This window comes from Tympanuchus pallidicinctus, unplaced genomic scaffold (genome assembly GCF_026119805.1).
Source record: "Tympanuchus pallidicinctus isolate F22 unplaced genomic scaffold, pur_lepc_1.0 scaffold22, whole genome shotgun sequence".
NCBI lineage: Eukaryota > Metazoa > Chordata > Aves > Galliformes > Phasianidae > Tympanuchus > Tympanuchus pallidicinctus.
The window spans coordinates 42,372,334-42,390,890 of NW_026294739.1; the positions used below are offsets into that span (position 1 = coordinate 42,372,334).

The following is an 18,557-nucleotide window of genomic DNA, read 5'->3' on the forward strand; positions in this document are numbered from 1 at the left end:
TTCTGTGCTTTTATTATTGTTCCTTCTAATGGATAAAGGTCATTTATTGCACTTTTCTATAGAGGAAGATCACCACATTTCTAAAACCAGGACTAAACTGATTAATAACTCTGATAATACTCCAAAATTACCAAAGCACAAAGGAGTCACTCTTTTTTTAAAAGGATGGAATAAAAATACTCATTTACAGACTTGAATCTGAAGTTACTAATAAATCTATTTAAATAAGGAAAAGAAAAAAAAAAAAAAAAAAAAAAAAGGAGTCCAGACAGAATGCCTCATTTCTTCATTGTTCACCAGTCTGCAATGGGTGAAATTATTCCTCATCTTAAAAAAAACGTCCTGGAAAACTTTCAGATGCCTCATGTTATTGCATCTGTATCACCACGTGACCCCACATCTTGGACTTCTTCTGTGTCACCTCACTTCAGAATGGTGCTGAAGTGCTGCAGAGCTCTGTAAGGTGCCTGATGCTGTCGAATGGGTAAGCACCCTGAAAAGGTGTAACATAGAGGGAGCAACTGGGTGGCAAATTCACAGCATCTCTGTTTACAGGTTTGAGGATTTGCAGCTTGGAACTGGGAGCTGAAGTGCCCTGTTTCCAATGAAACACACAAACATGGGCTGACTTCTCTGTAAAATCAGTTCTGGTCAACTCTGGGTGTTAAGAGTGAAAGACAATGTGAAAAAGCTCCATGAAACTCATATCTCTGTACGTTTCAGTGACACTGTCGAGACCAATTTTTTTGCAGGGTTCTGCAGCTGCTTGGAGTACAATGTGTGTGTGTATATATACAGTTCATCAGCTGCTTTTTCTCCACTTACAAGAAACAAAAAAAAAAATCAGGAAAATGTTTACTTGCTTGAAATCCCACTAATTCTTGTGAATGAGAAATTGTTTTGTTGAGACCTACCAAGCACTGGGCAACATTTATCCCAATAATGACAGCGAGCTCTGCTGCACAGCTAATGGTGTTTTGTGTTCTGCTAAGTTAAACTTGCTGTTAATATTCTTGCAGTATACTCAAAGCAAATCTCTCAAACGTAAGTACGTTTGCTTTAGGATGAGAGCACTCCCCCTTATACTAACAGAGGGGTTTCCAGGCACAGAAGTGTTTTCTGGTGCGAATATCTACAACTCGAACCACCTTCATAACAACACCGTGGGGGAAGCCGAGGCCACGCCGCCGCGTGATGTACCTGCAGTCACAGCGGGAGCAACGGCATAAGAGCGAAGGCTAGAGGAACGCGTGATTTTGCCCTCGAGGCCATGACTCCCGGCCCGGGGCCGACGAGCCGAACGCCCACCGGCAGCAAACGCCCGCACGGCTTCCTCCGCGCCATCCACGTGACAAGGGAAAAAACCGAGTCGCTTATTTTCGGCTCCTGGATGCACCTGACCATCTGCGAGCGCACGAGCCGTGCGCTTTTACTGCGCCTGGCAGCCGCTCGTTCTCCGCGCCAACTTGTAAAAACGTCCTCCTTCCCCCTTCTTCCCACCTTTGACTCGCCTCTCTCCGCGGGGACCGGCGCCGCACACCCCAGCTCTCGGGTCGCCGCCGCACGGCGCAGGAGCGCAGCTCCGCGGTCCCGCGCTGCCGCCGCGCGGTGGAGCAGCGCCGCCGAGCTGCGGATCTGCGCTCCGTCCGCCGTGAGGGCGGCGGCGGGAAGGGCGCGGAGCGGACGGCCGCGACTGCGATCCACAGCCAGGGGACCGGGACCGGCCAGCGTGGGCTCGTGAAAGGCTGTCCTGCCTGAGCAACCTCGTCTCCTTTGCGAGCAGGGGACGGGACAGGCTGTGGAGTAGTCTATATGGACTTAAGCGAAGCCCTGGATTGCCTCCCACAGCGTTCTCCTGCAGAAGCTTGGACGAGTGCGCTCTTCGCTGGGTAGAAAACTGGCTGGGGGGCCGGGTCCCGAGAGTGGTGGTGAATGGGGTTACACCTGGGTGGGAGCCAGTCGCAAGTGGTGCTCCTCAGGCATCAGTACTGGATCTGGAACTGTTCAGTATCTTTACTGATGATTTGGGTGGGGGAATTGAGCGCACTCCCGCTATGTTTGCCGGTAACAGCAAGCTGGAAGGAAGTGTGCATCTGCCTGGGGGTAGGAAGCCCTACAGAGGGATCAGGACTGGCTGGATTGCTGGGCTGAGGCCAACTGGATGAGCTTCGGCAAGATCAAGTGCTGAGTCCTGCATTTTGGTCACAAAAATCCTAAACATCACTGCGGTTTTGGAGCAATGTGGCTGCAGAGGAAAAAATTTTGGTGTGTCAATTGATAGGCAGCTGAACACATCTATGATTCTAAGTTATTACTTGTTTGCCACTGCCAGGGACTTCAATTCAGCTGGTAATAGCAGAAGTGAAAACATTTCTTAGTAAATAAGTAATTTTAAAAAGCGCTCTGAAGTTGAACTTCAGTCTCAACTTTGCAGGAACAGCAAACAAATGTAGCACGCTTGTTAGCTGGTCGTGTCAGTGGGACACAGAAACCAGCTGTGCATTAACATTGCAGCTATGGGTCCCCCACAGAAGCATTGTAGAGAAGGATTTATTAATCTGGTGGGCTCAGACCTCTAAAATGTAACTATTGCTATTGTGGGAATCAAATGGTGTTTCTGCATTACAATAAGATAAGAATTTTTTATTTCATGGCCTCCGCTGCCATAGTTCTTTCTGGGAGTCTACTTTACTTGGAGGGGGTCTCTGATAGTTTGCATCACTTATCCTCTAGATGAACCTTCCCCAGGAATGCACGCTCAGTATATATGTAATATTTTGTCATACACAATGCAAGAATATCCTGCACGAGGTTGATCACATCTGAGAACAAGTGGTGAGATGCCCAGGGAAGCGCCTGAAGAGACACTGAGAAGGCACCCTCCTCTCCCCCGGTGCTCTTTGTTTAAGGAAGACTTTGAAGAAAATCACCATATCAATGCGACAGGAAGAGCACTGAGACATCTTGGAAACAACAGGATGGCTGCTGGCTGACACCAGGTGACACAGCAATTAACAGATGTAGACCGTGTTAAGATTGTGAACCTGGAGTGCCCAGCCAATGGGGAGACGGGGGAGGGGGGGCAGGCAAAAGGGGAAACAAGGTTCAAAAGCTGACACTGCGTCCTTAGCGATGCTCCTGCTCGCGGGACGCCCGCCGCAATCGCGAATAAAACCTGCTTTTATCATAGATACCGTCCTGACAAATTCTTCGGATATTTCCAACACTGTGATCCCCACATATTCATGTTGATCAGGAAATTTTGAAAAGGGTTTTTTCAAGAATGTAAAATGACGTTCTCTTGAGAAGAGTGTGAGAAACTCCACTTTATTTTATTTTCCCATAAAAAGCCTCATCAACTTCATCTCTGCTTAATGTTAGTAAAATGCATTTACCTTTGTAAACATATTTTGTTACTTTTGAAATGTCATGGCACTCTAAAACTTAACTGTTACATCTGTGCAGCTGTCCCCTAACTTGCAATCTCAAAGAATTAAGTTAATTTTCTCAGAAATAAATATTTCCCATCAAAATGTTTACTGACAGTATATTCTGTTTCTTTCTCAGCTGAATCTTCTCCATACCTTCCTGTGGCTTCACTCAAAGTTTATGTCTGATTCATTTGCAGTTACATCCTGTTTTGTTCTCCATATCCTGACGCAAATACCACGGCCGTTCTGGTTCCACAGATTTCTGCAAGTTTTACAGAACACCTGATGCTGACTTACGGAACAGACTCCATAACCACGAGGTAGTTGTAGAGCAGGTGTGTTTATTTGGCTGACCAAGGGAGGATAACTCCTTCCTAGCCTGCATACCGAAGGCAGGTAAACATCTCTGTTGTAGAGGGAATACGTGCATATTTATGGTACAAGGAGTGGTTATTACAATTAATTCTAGAAATTCATTACAATATTCCATGTCTATTCTACACTCCAAACTACACCCTCATATTGTATAATGGCCCCATACTGTTTCCATTGTTCGTGCTCAACTGCTCTTACAGTTTTAACAATATAACAGCCCTTTATTCAATGCCTGCAAAATATTTCACCTTTGAGCCAAGCAATATAATCCAAATCCTTTTAGAATGCTTTGTACTTGTGCCAACTTAGCACCAATATTTGCAATAGTCTTCAAAGCTAAGTGTAAAAATATCCCAGAATGTGGGATAAATAGATTAACTTATCAATACCAAGCAAACATGTACTCTGTACCATAAATACATACATTCACTGAGCATTCCTGAAAGTTTTCTTCTAAATTAGTTTAACATGGGCCAGTGAAGCTCCTGCTCCTGTTCTCCTGCAAATATCACCATTATTACACTTGTTTTGCTAGCACTTTTTAACTCTAACTCTCATATTTCTTTGTATCATTTCACCTTACACCAGTTTGTTCAGCACTGCTACAGAAACTTCCTAACCCATGGGTGCCCAACTTTCTGGCTTGCCTGGCCTGCAGAGAGTGAAGAGGAATTGTCTTAGCCATAGAAAAGGAACAACACTTTTTTTTTTTTCTTTTTTTTTTTTTACTATTTGTTTTTTACTAAAACTTAAAAACTTAAAAAAAAAAAAAAAAAAAAAACACCCAAAACCACAAACACCAAACTAGTGGAATATTTAAGATTTGACTTTTTTTTTTTAACTTTTTTTTTGGTGAAACTAACACACATCTGGTTAGATATAATTGTTTGCAATTCCTAGTGAGTTCTCGAGCTGCTCATCAGAAAGTTTTGGTGAAATTTCACTCTTGGAATGGATTGGGTTGGAAGGGATCCTACAGATCACCCAGCCAACAGGTGCCCCCCAGCACAGGCTGCCCAGGGCCCCATCCAGTCTGGCCTGGAGCACTCCCATGGATGAGGCACCCGCAGCTCTCTGGGTGGCTGTCAGGGCCTCACCACCGTCTGAGGAAATAATTTCTTCTTAACATCAAACTTGATTTTCCTCTCCTTTGGTTTAAAGCCCTTATCCTATCACTATCAGAACAGCTAAGCACTCAGTTCCTTTCCTGCTTATAAGCTCCCCACAGGTACTGGAAGGCTGCTGTGAGGTCTTCCCAGAGCCTTCTCTTCCCCAAGCTAAGCAAACCCAAATCCTTCACTCTTTCTGCATAGGAGAGGCACTCCAGCCCTCAGATCATCTCTGATCCTGTTCCAAGAGCTCTTCTTTCCAGTGCATGATGCCCCAGGCCAGGACACAGTGCTCCAGATGGGAGTTTACAACTTTTTGAAGAAATGAGGTAGCACAAGGAAAGAGGGACCAAACTTGCAGAAAGAGAAAATAATAACCACACAGCATAGCTCAGCAAAGGAGAAGATGTTCTCAACGTGCAAATTGTCTGTTAGGGCCAGAAACAAACCGTCAGCCCTCTGCTCTATTTCTTTAATCAGTGATATTCCTTGTTTTCTGTTGTATGTATGCATTACTGGCAAGCCTCTTGAGTTTAATCTTTTAAAGAAAGTGTATAAAAAGGAAAAATGATTATGCTACAGTGCATGTTTTTAATTAATGCTGAAAGGGACAGTTTTCGCTTTTAGTTGAATCTAAAAAATAGGTTCCAGATTCTCAAAATGAAAGTGGATATTTTGCAAGCCTGCCTACAACAATTTACCAGAAAATCCCAATGATGAAACAGCAGGAAAATGATTTAGCCACACTTTCCACAACATTGAAAGGATAAGAGGAGGAAGTAGTGGTAATGTGGTGTGCTGGACATAATGAAATTACACTGGGGTGCAAGAAAGCAAAATAAATTGTCTGTCCATGGAGGTTTTCAAGAAAAGAGTAGACATGCTGAGGAACATGGTCAAGAGCTGTCCCAGCCATGGGTTGATGGGTGGACTCAATGATCTTAGTGGTCTTTCTAACCTTAAGGATTCTCTGACTCCATGATTCTTGTGAATATAGCACTATGAATTTATTTTATTTAAAGATAAGTCAAGCTTTTGGAGCCACGAAATATGGTTTAGTAGCTTGTGGTACTGGGAATGGGAGGGTGGTTGGACTAGATGATCTTGCAGGTTGTTTCCAACCTTGTGATTCTATGATTCTATGATTCTTTTCATTCCCAGAAGATACAAAGGGAGCTTCCTGGATGCTCCTCTGTCTACCAAGAGCCCTGAGGACAGCTTTCATAGTCAGCCACCTGCAGTGTTGTCTGAGCACCATGCTCGTGTCAATTCAGACTAGTTATCCCCTGTTAGTAGTTATCCCCTGATGACTGAAGTTACTGCTGCACAAGAGCAAAGCCTGTATCTCTGAGTCTTAGCAGATTGCAGTGCATTAACTCCTAGTTTAGGAAGACTCATATGAAGCCTGCTAGAAACCATTTAGAGAAGCCAGTCTTCTTCAGATTCTTCCCCCACGGCTTTTCACTTGGTGAAAAAGTTCCTCTAAATAAATTAAGACTGTTTCCACTAGAAGGACATCACAGACATGAAACTTGCAGTGTCTGTGAAGCATTCTCTGTGCAAGGAGAAAAAAAATAACAGAAAAATTTTCCACCAGTGTGTCATAATTTGTTTTTCTGGGAGGTTCACCAAAAAAATAAAAAAAAGGAGAAGAAACTTTGAGCATTAGCATTAGAGACAACAGCCTGACAGGCCCATTTTATCTCTTCAGTATGTTTCATGACAATAGGTATTATATGTAATTTAAAAGGTATATATTTTCAATCTGACCAAGTTAAAGTTTAGCTGAAAATTTCTTTGCTGGCTCTCTGCATCTGATTCTGCAGCCTGGAGAGAACAGGCACTCAAAGGAATGTATTTCTGTTCTAGATAACCCTATATCCTTACAAAGTCGTACTACGTAGACGTGAAGATGCTATATAAATAAACTATATAAATATGTATGTTCACAACAATGTATACTATTTATTACATCACATGGTATTTGAGCGTGGTCTTTTTGGTAGGAAGAAAGCCAGCTACTACTGATGCAAGTGCATGTATACCAGCCTGAGCAAACTGTGGAAATCCCCAGTTAGAAGGCAAAGATATTCTTATATATGTTCTTATATAAGAACTTGATTGCTCAACCATGAATATACCCTTTTTTTTCCCCCCTCATTATTTTTATTACATTGCTGTGTGTGTCACTTCTTAATCAGGAAGTGACAACAGGCAGATCTCTGGAAACAAGCAGACTAAGCAAAAAAGCAAACAATTCAGGCAGTAATATTTTTCTCAGTACTCGATTTGAATATTATAGGTATGATAAACTTTTTTGGAGAAGATAAACTCAAATGGGCTCTCCTTTATGCTTCTTGAGATAGATTTCATCTTCAATGACTTTCTTATCTGAATGTGTAGGTAGCTAACCAGACTCACCCCGAGTCCCTCATTTATATAATAAGATCCACCAGACTGTAGCAAATGCTCAACACTTAACATACACAGCAGCTTAATAATGGCAGTCCCAGCATAAAAAGTGAGAAAAAAAACAAGCAAACAAACAACAGCAGACAACCCACCAACAGGATCCTGCAGTTCATTCTTTTTAGTGAAGATTTCTCATATTTTTTTCAAGAGGTCAGTGCTTGTAATGATGTGGTTGAAACTCTTTAGTAGTTCATTTCTGTTCTTACAACTATGTTTTCTGTTATTTTGCAGAAAGGTCTTCCCTAACAAGAGTAAGTTGTGCTTACACAATCTGCCAGTTTTGACTTGGTTTAAGCAACGTGTAAAACAGCACCTTTTTCACATATCTTAACTTCAAAGAATGTCACTGCATAGTGCTACCAGATTTGCCAGTCAAGCAGTTCTTCAGGAGATCTGTTTAGGGGAGATGTTTTTAAATGTGTATTTTAATCATTCATTTTCAGATGCCACTTCCACCTGGATGGCCAGATATTTTTGTTGAGAGTCTCCTACAGGTAATGCTTGGCTTTCTTACAAACTCCTGGGTTTCTAATGAACGTATTTACAAAGGGTTTTGATTTGGCAGCAACAGAATGAAAGCTAAATCTCATACTTCACCTCCTGATTACTGCAGGATCTGTTAAAACTGCAAGGGCTAATGTTTTCATTAATAACTTTGAAAGGATCAAAGTTTCGTAAGTAGACCTTTGCTCACAAAAGTGCTGTTTTCTCTTTAGGTGCTCTCTCTTCACACTGTTTACATGACTTATGGATTCTAGCCCAATTAAAAATGTTGTATGTTGATTGAGGCTTCTTTGAACTACACAGGGCAGTGACACTTGAGTTAAGACTGTTGAGAAATAAAGGTAAATTCTTTTTTTTTTTATACTTTGTGTTATTTGGCTGATTTCCATGAAAGAAAAGGAAGCACTCATCTCCTGGAGTGTTGGACTTGATTCCAGTTTGGTGTGCTAATGACCAAATTCAAAGAATATGAACTCAATAAGGTTGGTTTCAGCAGAGCAGTTTCACCATAAGGAGAGAACTGGAAGTCCATTGACGTTTACTGGAGCAGTTTGCAGTTCTTTTTTCATGTCACTAAGTGCAAGAGAACTACAGGTAGACTTGATCATATAAACATTTAAAAGGAAGTCAACAGCAATTTGCATCTTTCAGATGCTTTTAAAGTATCTGTTGCTGAAGATTTGCAGGGGAAGAAGTAAAGTTCCACAGTGAAAAACTGTAAATGAAAGCCGGTGCATCTCCAGAAAAAGTACCATAGTCATAATGCCTTCTCTGAGTAAAAGGAGAATGATGTAGGAAAGAAAAGCCTGACCTACTGACAAATATTTGTTACTGCTGAGCTTCACACAAAGACCCATTTAATGCTTGAAGAAAGAGATGAGGGGATGAGGAGGTGATGGGATACATTAATTTGAAGACAGGATGATATAAAAAGAAACAGGTGGAAGAAGTGTAGGATTATGACTGAAATAGGGGAATGGAGAGGAGTAAGTGAAGGATTACTGCAAAAGAAAAAGGTGAAAGAACAGGGATAAAATATGGTCTTCCAGCTAGATCTGGTGTTCATACTCAAAGATTGTGTGCTGATCTCCATAGAAGGAGAACTGGGGAGAATAAATCAGGAAGAAGGGCCACAAAGTGACTAAGATGATACAGCGGTCAGTAAAAATGCAGAGGCCTCATCCTGTTGCCTCATCCCTCATGTGCTATAGGTTTCTGTAGGAATAGTTTATGGGCTCCACCCATTTTTTTAGGGCTGCTGACTGAAAATCCTCACTTGAACACCAACCCCCTCTCCCCCCCTCCCCGTTTACTAAAGGCAGATGGCATCTAGAGCAGTATTCTAATCTTCCAGTGAACAAGAAAATGCAGAATTCTTTCTTAATTTGGGACCATACTAAGTCTCACTGATTTGAAACTTAATTTGGCCTTACATTGGTATAAAAATGTTGATACTGAAGATCTTGGATTTTTTAAAATTCCTTGCTTGATTTCTTTGCTTACATTTTCATGGTTCAGCATTGTGAAGTAGAAAAACACAATGCTCAGGGCCAAGCAAATTGAAGATCCTGCATTTTGCTTTGTATTCACAAAGGCTGTGAAAGTCTGCTCACATTGTCCTATATCCCTGTGTTACATGTTGACAGGAAGGTCACCCATCCAGGCCTCTGTCATTTCGCCATGAGCCTTAGTGGAACTCTTTAGGTATGTAGATAATCTGGAGCTTTAGTGTTTCTCCACCCTGTTTTAATAGTGCATAATATGTCATGATCCAAAACCAATCATAAACTCTTGGGACGTGGACTAGTGTGCCCTTCCACAAAGCTCTTAATACTCTGTTGTTCACAATTACAGGTACTATACATTTTATGGTACTTGTTTAAGATTCCACTATTAAAAAAAAAAGGTGCTGAAAAGCATTAATAAATTTATGTGGTGCCCTTAATCAGCAGAGCTGCTGTCACTGTTAATTTCATAGAACCTAACTGCAGCCAGTAGTTGTGATACTTTTGTTTAGTCATTTCCATAATGACAGATTGAGCTCATGGCTGTTTTCCAAAACAGCATGGCATGAATGTTTGAAGAAATAATTGTCTTTAAACAAAAGAATAAAAGAAATGGGAAGCTGTAGTTTATCTGTAAATTCATGGCATGGATAGCACAATGTTGTGTCTTGATTTATCACCTTAGAATGGGCAAGTTATGTGCCTGATTGGAGTTATTTTCTGAAGCAACCAGTTATATCATCATTGGCTATACACGGGCACTCCAGCGTAGTTTTGTGAAGGTGAAATAATGAACACTTGAATCCTACCAACCTGAACCATAACAAACATGTAAGTACTCATGTCTCACAAGAGCTCTTAAACACACAAGGAGCAAAAAAAAATGGCACCTCAGAACCTACATTTCCAAAAATTATTCTGTACAGAACTGGCATAACCAGATTGAGAAATGATGGGAACTCTGCCATCCACTGAGTGCAGAATTCACTGAATATGCGTCAGAGCCCTTGGTATTTGGGTCATCTGAATGCTTCAGCCTCCTGATGCTGTCTCATTCTTCTGTTGTGCATCCTTACTCTATTAATACTTTGTCTTATGCTGTGGCCCTCCTTCAATGCTGCTACTATTAAAGCTCCCATTTTATTTTACATTTAAATGCAACTAGATTCATTCTGATTATTAGGTGTGCCCTAAACCACAGTACTCTTTTGATATCATCATTATTCCTACTTTCCGGATGTTAATCATGGAATCATGGAATGGCTCAGGTTCTGAGGGACCTCGAGGATCACGAATCTCCAACCCCCTGCCACATGCAGGGCCACCAACCTCCGCGCTTAATGCTACACCAGGCTGCCCAGGGCCCCATCCTTGAACACTTCCAGGGATGGATGGGGCATCACAGCCTCTCTGGGCAGCTGTTCCAGCACCTCACCACTCTCATAGCAAAGAACTTCCCCCTGACATCCAACCTCAATCTCCCCTCCTTCAACTTCCCCTTGTCCTGCTGTCATCTCCCCTTTCACAGAGTTGCCTCCCCTCCTGTTTGTAGGCTCCCTTTAGGTACTGAAAGCTGCAATGAGGTCACCCCGCGCCTTCTTCTCTCCAGGCTGAACAAGCCCAGCTCCTTCAGCCTGTCTTCATAGTGGAGGTGCTGCAGCACTCTGATCATCTTTGTGGCCTTCTCTGGACTGTCTCTAACAGCTCCTTGTCTTTCCTGTATTGGGGGTTCCAGACCTTTTTTGGTTAAGACCAAATGTGTTTGCATTTTTTTACATTGTTTTAGCTTGCAAGTGAACCACAAAGCCAAGTTCAGACGGAAGAAGCAGGTGCTCTGTTCTTTTGTGCACTGCTATGAATAGGTTTTAAAATATATTCTTTGGGCACTTTGAATAGCTTATAAGTTTTTTTCACCATCTGCTCCTTGAAATCTCAAAACTTCTGTTTCTGCCTTTCAATATGAACAAACTGAAAAATATGACCAATAGTTGAAATACTGAACTTAATTCTTGCAGTTAGTCAGATTCTATGTGCATTTCCACTCATGTAATGATTGCATTCACTCAGTGAATATGGAATCCTGCAATCATGTTATTGCTCTCCAGATTACCTCCTTGTTCATTCTTGTTCCCTCCTGCATATGGTTCAGGATCTCGCTATCTTTCCCTGTCCTTGATATCAGTGCATAGTCATTAGGTCTATCATATCAATTAATCCTTGCTGGAGGGCTTTATTTTGGGCATTTTACCCAATTCAAAACAAAATACAACAACAACAACAACAAAACAACCTACTTCTCACAGTCAAACTGATTTTTTTTCAATTTTTTTCTCTAAATACTGAATAGGATGTGTTTCTTGCCCAGTATTTATAAATTTCCAGAATATGTGAGAGACTTTAAATTTCCCTGGCTAAATTAAGTGTAGGTAAAACAGTAGTAAATTTCCTTATCAATTAACATGTTCAATAGTAGCAAGAAATGTTTAATTAATGCACATCTGCGCTAGAGATTGTCCTATCTGTTTCTGGTTTCTCCAAATATGGATAAAAGTTTTGTTTTAGAGTTGGTATTTTTTTAAACTGAAAACAATACTGGTGAGAAGTAATCCAACGTGGAACTGTTCCAGCACTCTACTTCCCCAGCATGTGACATTCTAAGAATACAGAAGTAACTCAGACTGCTTGTGTTAAATAACTTGTTTTAAATTAAGTCCTTTGAATTCTATGTAAAACTTTCCCTGAGAAGTTCCTTTAATTAATTGTAAGGACTTTTACCAGCAGTGATTCTGCAATAGTAGAGTGTGGGCCTGACAAGCTAGTACCCTTAATAAGGGAAAACATTATTAATGAGTGCCTGATAAAAGTGTAAAAGATACAATGAAGATATTGTTGATAATATTGAAGTCAAGGAGAAAGTGGGTCCTGTGTCTGAAGCAACTCGCTGCATTTTCCACATTCTACAGGACCTTTTTTGCCTGTTCACCTGTGTCTCTCTCCCTTGTATTAATTTCACTTTCAGAAGGGTGTGCTGAACAGAGAAAGTTGGTGCGGTTTGGACAGCTTCAGCTTTCAGGAAATAACTCGCTGTGCTTGAAAGCACGCTCACACTTCCCACTCACAGTGTGCTTCCTCTCAAGCCCCAGAGTGCTAGCCACATGATTTTAGATAAAAGGGACTTTCCCAGCATCATAGGAGGATTAGGTAATTGTTAATGATTTTTCCCTTCTCTGCTTGGGGGTGAAAGTTTGGCCCAAATCCACAGGTGGTCTCCAATGAAGCTGTTTGTAAGGTGGGCTATACGTAAAGGCACTCTGCATGAAGTGTCAAGTTTGTGGTCAACCAAATGTGGTCAACCAAAATGTCTGCTTTGTCCTAAAGTCTCTACTCCTTGCCTAGCAATCCCAGCTCTCAGTATCAAAGCCTAGCAGGAGCACAATTAGGCCTTACAAAGTTGTCACTAAACTTGAGGTTTTCTGGATCTTTGACATTTTCTAGTCAAGCCTCCTGCTCAAGGCAGGAGTACTGGCAGTGCTCAGTCAGATCAGCAGTTGCTTTGCCCAGATGAATCCAGAAAATCTTACAGGACAGAGATGCTAAGGCCTGAGTGCTCCATTCCAGTGCTGCATTACCCACTTGGTGGAAAAGCTTGTTCTGGTTTAAACCTCAGAAGTAGAAACACCTTCCTCTGCCACTGGTGGCAAACTGCCCCTATGGAGAAGAATTTAACTCTTCAAAACTGATCTTCAAGTAGTTGTAGACTTGCAATAGACCACCACTTAACCTCCTCCTTTGCCTAAGACTAGCTCTTTCAACCTGCTCTTCTATGCTCGTGTACTCTTGGGCCACAGACAATCTAGGTACTGCCCACTACATTCTCTCTGATTTCTCAACATATTTATTTGAACCATTTTTTGTGTATTGAAGCACAATGGATTCTCTTCCTATGACTGTACTTTTAATAGTAATCCTGTATACAATTTGCTCCATCATGATGAGAAGCATGCTGTTGGCTCATCATCAGTGTAGTTTCCAGTGTAGCTCCCATACCTCCTTCAGCAGGGCTGTTTTCCAGCCAGTTCACCTTTATTCCTTTGCAAATGAACATCACCTCTATGCTTACCAATCCCCTAACAAGATAATGGCAGTTTCCATCCTGCTTTAAGATCGATGACTTACAGTGCTTAAGGGGATCCTATACCTGGGATATCGCTTTGATCGACTGCAGAGATGATTGTTGGCTCCAAACACATCTATGATTGGACCTGGTACAATACAGTATTTTTCAGTGCTATATAATCTTTCTTTTCCCTCTGGGGTTCCTCAGTGTGGGGGGAAAAAAGCAAAAATTTGACCTCTTTTTTTTCTGTCTCATTAATTACAGACAGCTAACAAATCAGTCCCAGCAAACACATCGGCAGTCACCAAGGAGTTACAGTGCTATGTCCTACCAGGAAATTTTAGATGTTTGCTGGCAGCCAATGAAAGGCGAGATAACAATGCTGCTGACTCATGAACAGGAAAGCTCCAACTGCATTTGTAGCAGGCTCACATCTGCAGCAGTATCACTACAACACTGGTCGTCTTTATGCTGGTATTTCTAAAGGTAAGTTGCTGTTTGCTTCCAATTTCTTCCTTTTGGGCATTTGAATATTAGTTTAACTTAGAAGAGTTTCTCACATGCTAAGAAAAATGTCTTCACTGTAAATTACTTTTTAGAGTTATCTTTAAAGTTAGAAACTTGATATAAATATAGGAAATAAGAAAATATTAGGAAAAACTTCTCTGAAAGAGCAGTGATGCAGTGGCACAGCTGCCCAGGGATGGGGGGAGTCACTGTCCCCAGGAGTGTCCCAGAGCCATGGGGATGTGGCACTGAGCGACGGGGGCCGTGGGCACGGTGGGGGTGGGCTGAGATTGGACCTGGGGATGTGAGAAGTCTTCTCCAGCCTTAATGATTCGATGATTGTATGAAATGGCTTTATAGTCATCTCCCTCCTGCCCCTAACCTCTCAGGAGACGACGACAAAGTTTTTAAATAATGCAAAAAGCTTGGAAAAAAATCATAAAAAAAGAAAAAACAAACAAAAAAAAACCCCAAAACATTTTGTTATTTGATAATGAGATTTGAATTGGGTCTAAGAAGAAAAACGGAAGAGCAGAACTGTTGGAAAAAATACCGAACTTATCACCTGGGAGTTAGAGTGAGACTTTGTTGTCTGTAACTTCCTTTAACAGTACCGTAATACATCATTAGTCCCCCCAACTATTGTAGCAGCCTTACTAGAGCCTGGATAAATAACGGAACTCTCATTTTAGATGCTAAAACCAAATCAGTCTGAGTTCAGGTGTGGAAGCAGATGTGCAAATCCAAAGAGAGGAACAATATTCTTCAATGCGATGTGGTTTGTAACAGACTGAACTGTTTTTCATTTTGTTTGCACAAATCACTAGATAAATTGCATTTTGCAAATAAAAAACAGGAGCTGCTGATAGCTTTTCTTTTTATCTAAATTGTGAATTAGTAGTAGCTTAAAAACTGTTACAGCTTTACTTGATTCCATTTCAAGTAGAAACATTCTGGAATGATTTAGGTCCCATATTCATTGTACAGGCTTCTTTGTACTATGTTTGGAGTTCTTAGTAAATTATTTTGATTATTTACAAGTTTATTTGTTTTATTATAGAGCAATATGAGATGGATTTTTTTTTCCTGTCAGCCTTCTGACTGCCTCATTTTTACTCAGGGTTTGTAGATTTGCATGGTTTTTCTCTGCAATTTAAGGGATAAGTGGCTTATCTGGAAACTTACATTAATTCAGAGAAACCTTTTCTAAGTTTATGAGACTACTAACGTGTCTTCCAGTGTCATGTCTAAGTGGAATGTCTAAGGTAGTGATTGCTTTCAAATTACAATAATCTTAAAAAGTAAGTGGTTCAACCGTGCTGTCATTAAAATCAAACAGTGTTGAAGCTGAGCTGGCCAACCAGCTGCTGTACTTTTATTTACATTTTGATTGTAGTTAGATGAGATATTGAATAATTGCCCATTTTTTCATGAGAATCAGCGAAACTCTTTCTTTCTGGCATTTAACTGTTAGATATTTAACTGTTAGATACTAATTCTTTGTCTACATAATTCAGTATCATTTTAAAACATATTATTAATAATTACTATATATTTCAAATGATCAGGTAGAAACAATAAGCAATTATTTAGCACCTCACAGCCCTGGATGGCAAGTTATGTCCTGAGCACTCTTCTGCAGTTAAGTGTAATTTTCCTGTATTTGTAAGGAAGATCTGACACTGAGTGGTGAAGGGAAGGCTTTAGGGTTGGGATAGGGTTGTTCAGTGTGTAAGAGGTGGCACAATGCCACTATGCTTTGGCAGCAGTGAAAACAGGCCTAAGAACTTTTTTGTCATTCTTTTCCCCAAGTCAGCCTGTAATAGCCCAGGAGGGTTTGATTGCTTTACCTCAGACAGGACAGGCTCAGGTTTTGCACTGAAAGCCTTTCGTATTTCATGGAACACTCACATCTCTGTGAAGCTGCTGACCAGCAAGAACACTACAGAGCAGTATGTACCTCATTGACCATGCAGTGATGGTACCAGCACCAATCATGGTGTGCTCAGGTTCATCCAGTCCCTAAACACCTCTCCTTCCTAGAAATCCCCACTCAAGAGGCAGCTTGGAGGCAGTTATATTGAGAAACAAACTCTACATATTTTTTTTTCTCTTCAAAATTTATAGAAGCTGAGCTTATTCCTGAAGTCATTATGTCTACTGTAATGATGTCTGCAGACTCTGACCAGTGATATTCGGCATGCCATGTATGGTGTAACTTTTTCTGGAGGACCCTGAAGAGATTTCAGTTGAAGCTTGTCTAAACCAGCAAGTCCATGGGAAGGAGCAGAGCGATAGGATGAGAGAGGGATATAAGTCAGGGTTACAGGGCAGGAGATGTGCGTACATGCACAAGTTACAAAACCAAACCACAGTAGCTGTTGGGCTCCACCTAGCCACTGCAGAATTCCATGTGGTGACAGAGGCACAGAAAGATTCCAATAACCCTAAGATACTGTTGATGAGGCAAGATGAAGGTATTTTAGGGAGTGCACTGACTCTGTTTGTCAGAGATAATGATGTGCAACAACGATCTAGTTAAAACTACTTAGCTGAGAATATTGCAATTATAAGTTTCTGAGGGCAGTATGGGGAAAAGCTTGATTTTTAAAATCCAGCATTTCACATCTTTCTCCTCCCTTTGAATTCCAAATCCTGCTTCAGATGGTGTTCTTACGTTCATATAATCATGGAATCACAGAATGTTTGTGTTGTAAGGATATTAAAGCCCACCTAGTTCCCCACCCCCACCTGGCCCTGACCACCTCCAGGGATGGGGCACCCTGGGTTCTCTAGGCAGTAATGCCAATGCCTCACCGCCCTCTAAGTAAAGAATTTCCTTCTAACATCTAATCTAAATCTCCCTCTGTTAGTTTAAAGCGATTCCCCCTTGTCCTACCATTGCCAGACCGTGTAACAAGTCAGACTCTTTCTTGCTTATAAGCTCCCTTCCAGAACCAGAAGGCCAACATGAGGTCTTCCTGGAGCCTTCTCTTCCCCAGGTAAACAAACCCAACTCCCTCACCCTTTCCTCACATCAGAGCTGCTCCAGCCCTCTGCCCATCTCAGTGCCCTCCTCTGGACTCCAAGAGTTCCACATCCTTCCTATGCTGGACGCAGCGCTGCAGATGGGGCCTCACAAGGGCAGAGGAGAGGGACACAGCCTCCTCTCTCTCCCTGCTGTCGTCCCCATTAATGCATCCAGAGTTCTTTCACGTTATGTTAAAATGTGAAAGAACACATGGTATTGCTTAATTTTCTTACGGTTGTTTGGAAGATGATAGAGTACTGGTTTTAGTGGTAGAATTGTGTTAGCCTGTATTCAGCCACATAGTTCTCTCTCATTTCCACAGTCTCCATGATCCCATCTCTAGCTGAAACTTCCTGCAGTCTAAACTGCCACTCACTTCTGTTATATTTTACAGGGAATGGAAATTGCTGCTTCAGGATACAGCAAATATCAGATGCTGTAAGTCTGAACATCTCCTGCCTTCTCTTGGGATTTACCTCTACCAGGGACTTTGGGGATGGTGATTGAGGATCAGTGGATTTCTTCACTCACTCATCCATGAGGTATGTAAGGTCTTTTGTGACAAAACTAACTACAAGCTAACCCAAAAGAGAACAACCAGCATGTAAATTACGGACAATAGTCACAGTTGCAGTCAGTCTGCTATTTGAATCAGTCTTGTATTTTTGTTTACTGTCAAATGAAAGTGTGAATAGTAACAGTTTCACCGTACACAAACCTGTACTTTGTGTTTCTCAGCATCAACTGTACCCAGATCTTCCGTTTCTGTCACTCATAAGGATCCTGTCAGTTGTAGCTGAAGGGCTGCATTACCTACACAGCCTCCAGCCTGCTGTCTGCCACTGCAGCCTGAAACCTTCCAACATCTTTTTGGATGCACAGTGCTGAGCCAAGGTGGGAACACACTTGAGAACTATAAACAGTGCGACTCGTCTGCCATTTTCATAGAGACTAGATTTGCAAGAGTGGAGGCTTATTGTCATTCACTTCCAACTTGTAAATCTTTTTTAATTTTAGATGCTTAGATATAACTCAGTGCATGAGATAGGTGTGTATCTAGACAGCAGCGCAGTAAAGAAAGCAAAGGATTGTATGTGAAATAATGCTTTGGTGCATGTAAACTACGTGTACATCCATCATACATTAATATTTTCCTAGGTAGCATTTAAGTAAAAGCACATTTTATGTGGAAACCTGGCAGAAGAGGGAGTAAAACACTGTGTGGTTCAGATATGAGTTTATCATAGAATTGCTTCTTCCCCTACAGGTTGCTTTGCTTCTAACTCATCTGTAGTCTGCTTTCTCCCTTCTGGTAGATTCTTTGCTTCTGCCTCTAGTCTAGAGACCGAGAGGTTTTTAATCAAATAAATGTTTTAGATCATCTGAGTTGTAGATTATGCACATACATCACGGTATCACCAGAATACCTCCTAGGACATTAGGAAAGAAAAAAATACTAGGAGCTCCAGCAAAATTTGCTGGAAGTAAAGAAACACAGTGGGTCAG

At 41.5% G+C, this 18,557-nt stretch overlaps 1 protein-coding gene across 10 annotated transcripts in view; it reads left to right on the plus strand.

Annotated features, from left to right (window-relative positions):
• Positions 1 to 1,629: 1,629 nt before the first annotated feature.
• LOC128082508 (coiled-coil domain-containing protein 81-like) overlaps positions 1,630 to 18,557 on the plus strand; it is a 28,590-nt gene continuing 11,662 nt past the window's right edge. Inside the window, exons 1-7 of one of the 10 annotated variants that reach the window (XM_052686690.1) lie at positions 1,630 to 2,999; positions 3,629 to 3,827; positions 6,077 to 7,881; positions 8,104 to 8,232; positions 13,778 to 13,999; positions 17,446 to 17,593; positions 17,790 to 17,945. In XM_052686690.1, the coding sequence (XP_052542650.1) occupies positions 17,926 to 17,945 (20 nt within the window). In that variant the 5' untranslated portion in view covers positions 1,630 to 2,999; positions 3,629 to 3,827; positions 6,077 to 7,881; ... (2 more) ...; positions 17,446 to 17,593; positions 17,790 to 17,925. The remainder of the gene's footprint in view (positions 3,000 to 3,628; positions 3,828 to 6,076; positions 7,882 to 8,103; positions 8,233 to 13,777; positions 14,000 to 17,445; positions 17,594 to 17,789; positions 17,946 to 18,557) is intronic. The other 9 variants (XM_052686683.1, XM_052686680.1, XM_052686681.1 and 6 more) reach the window with 9 other exon arrangements.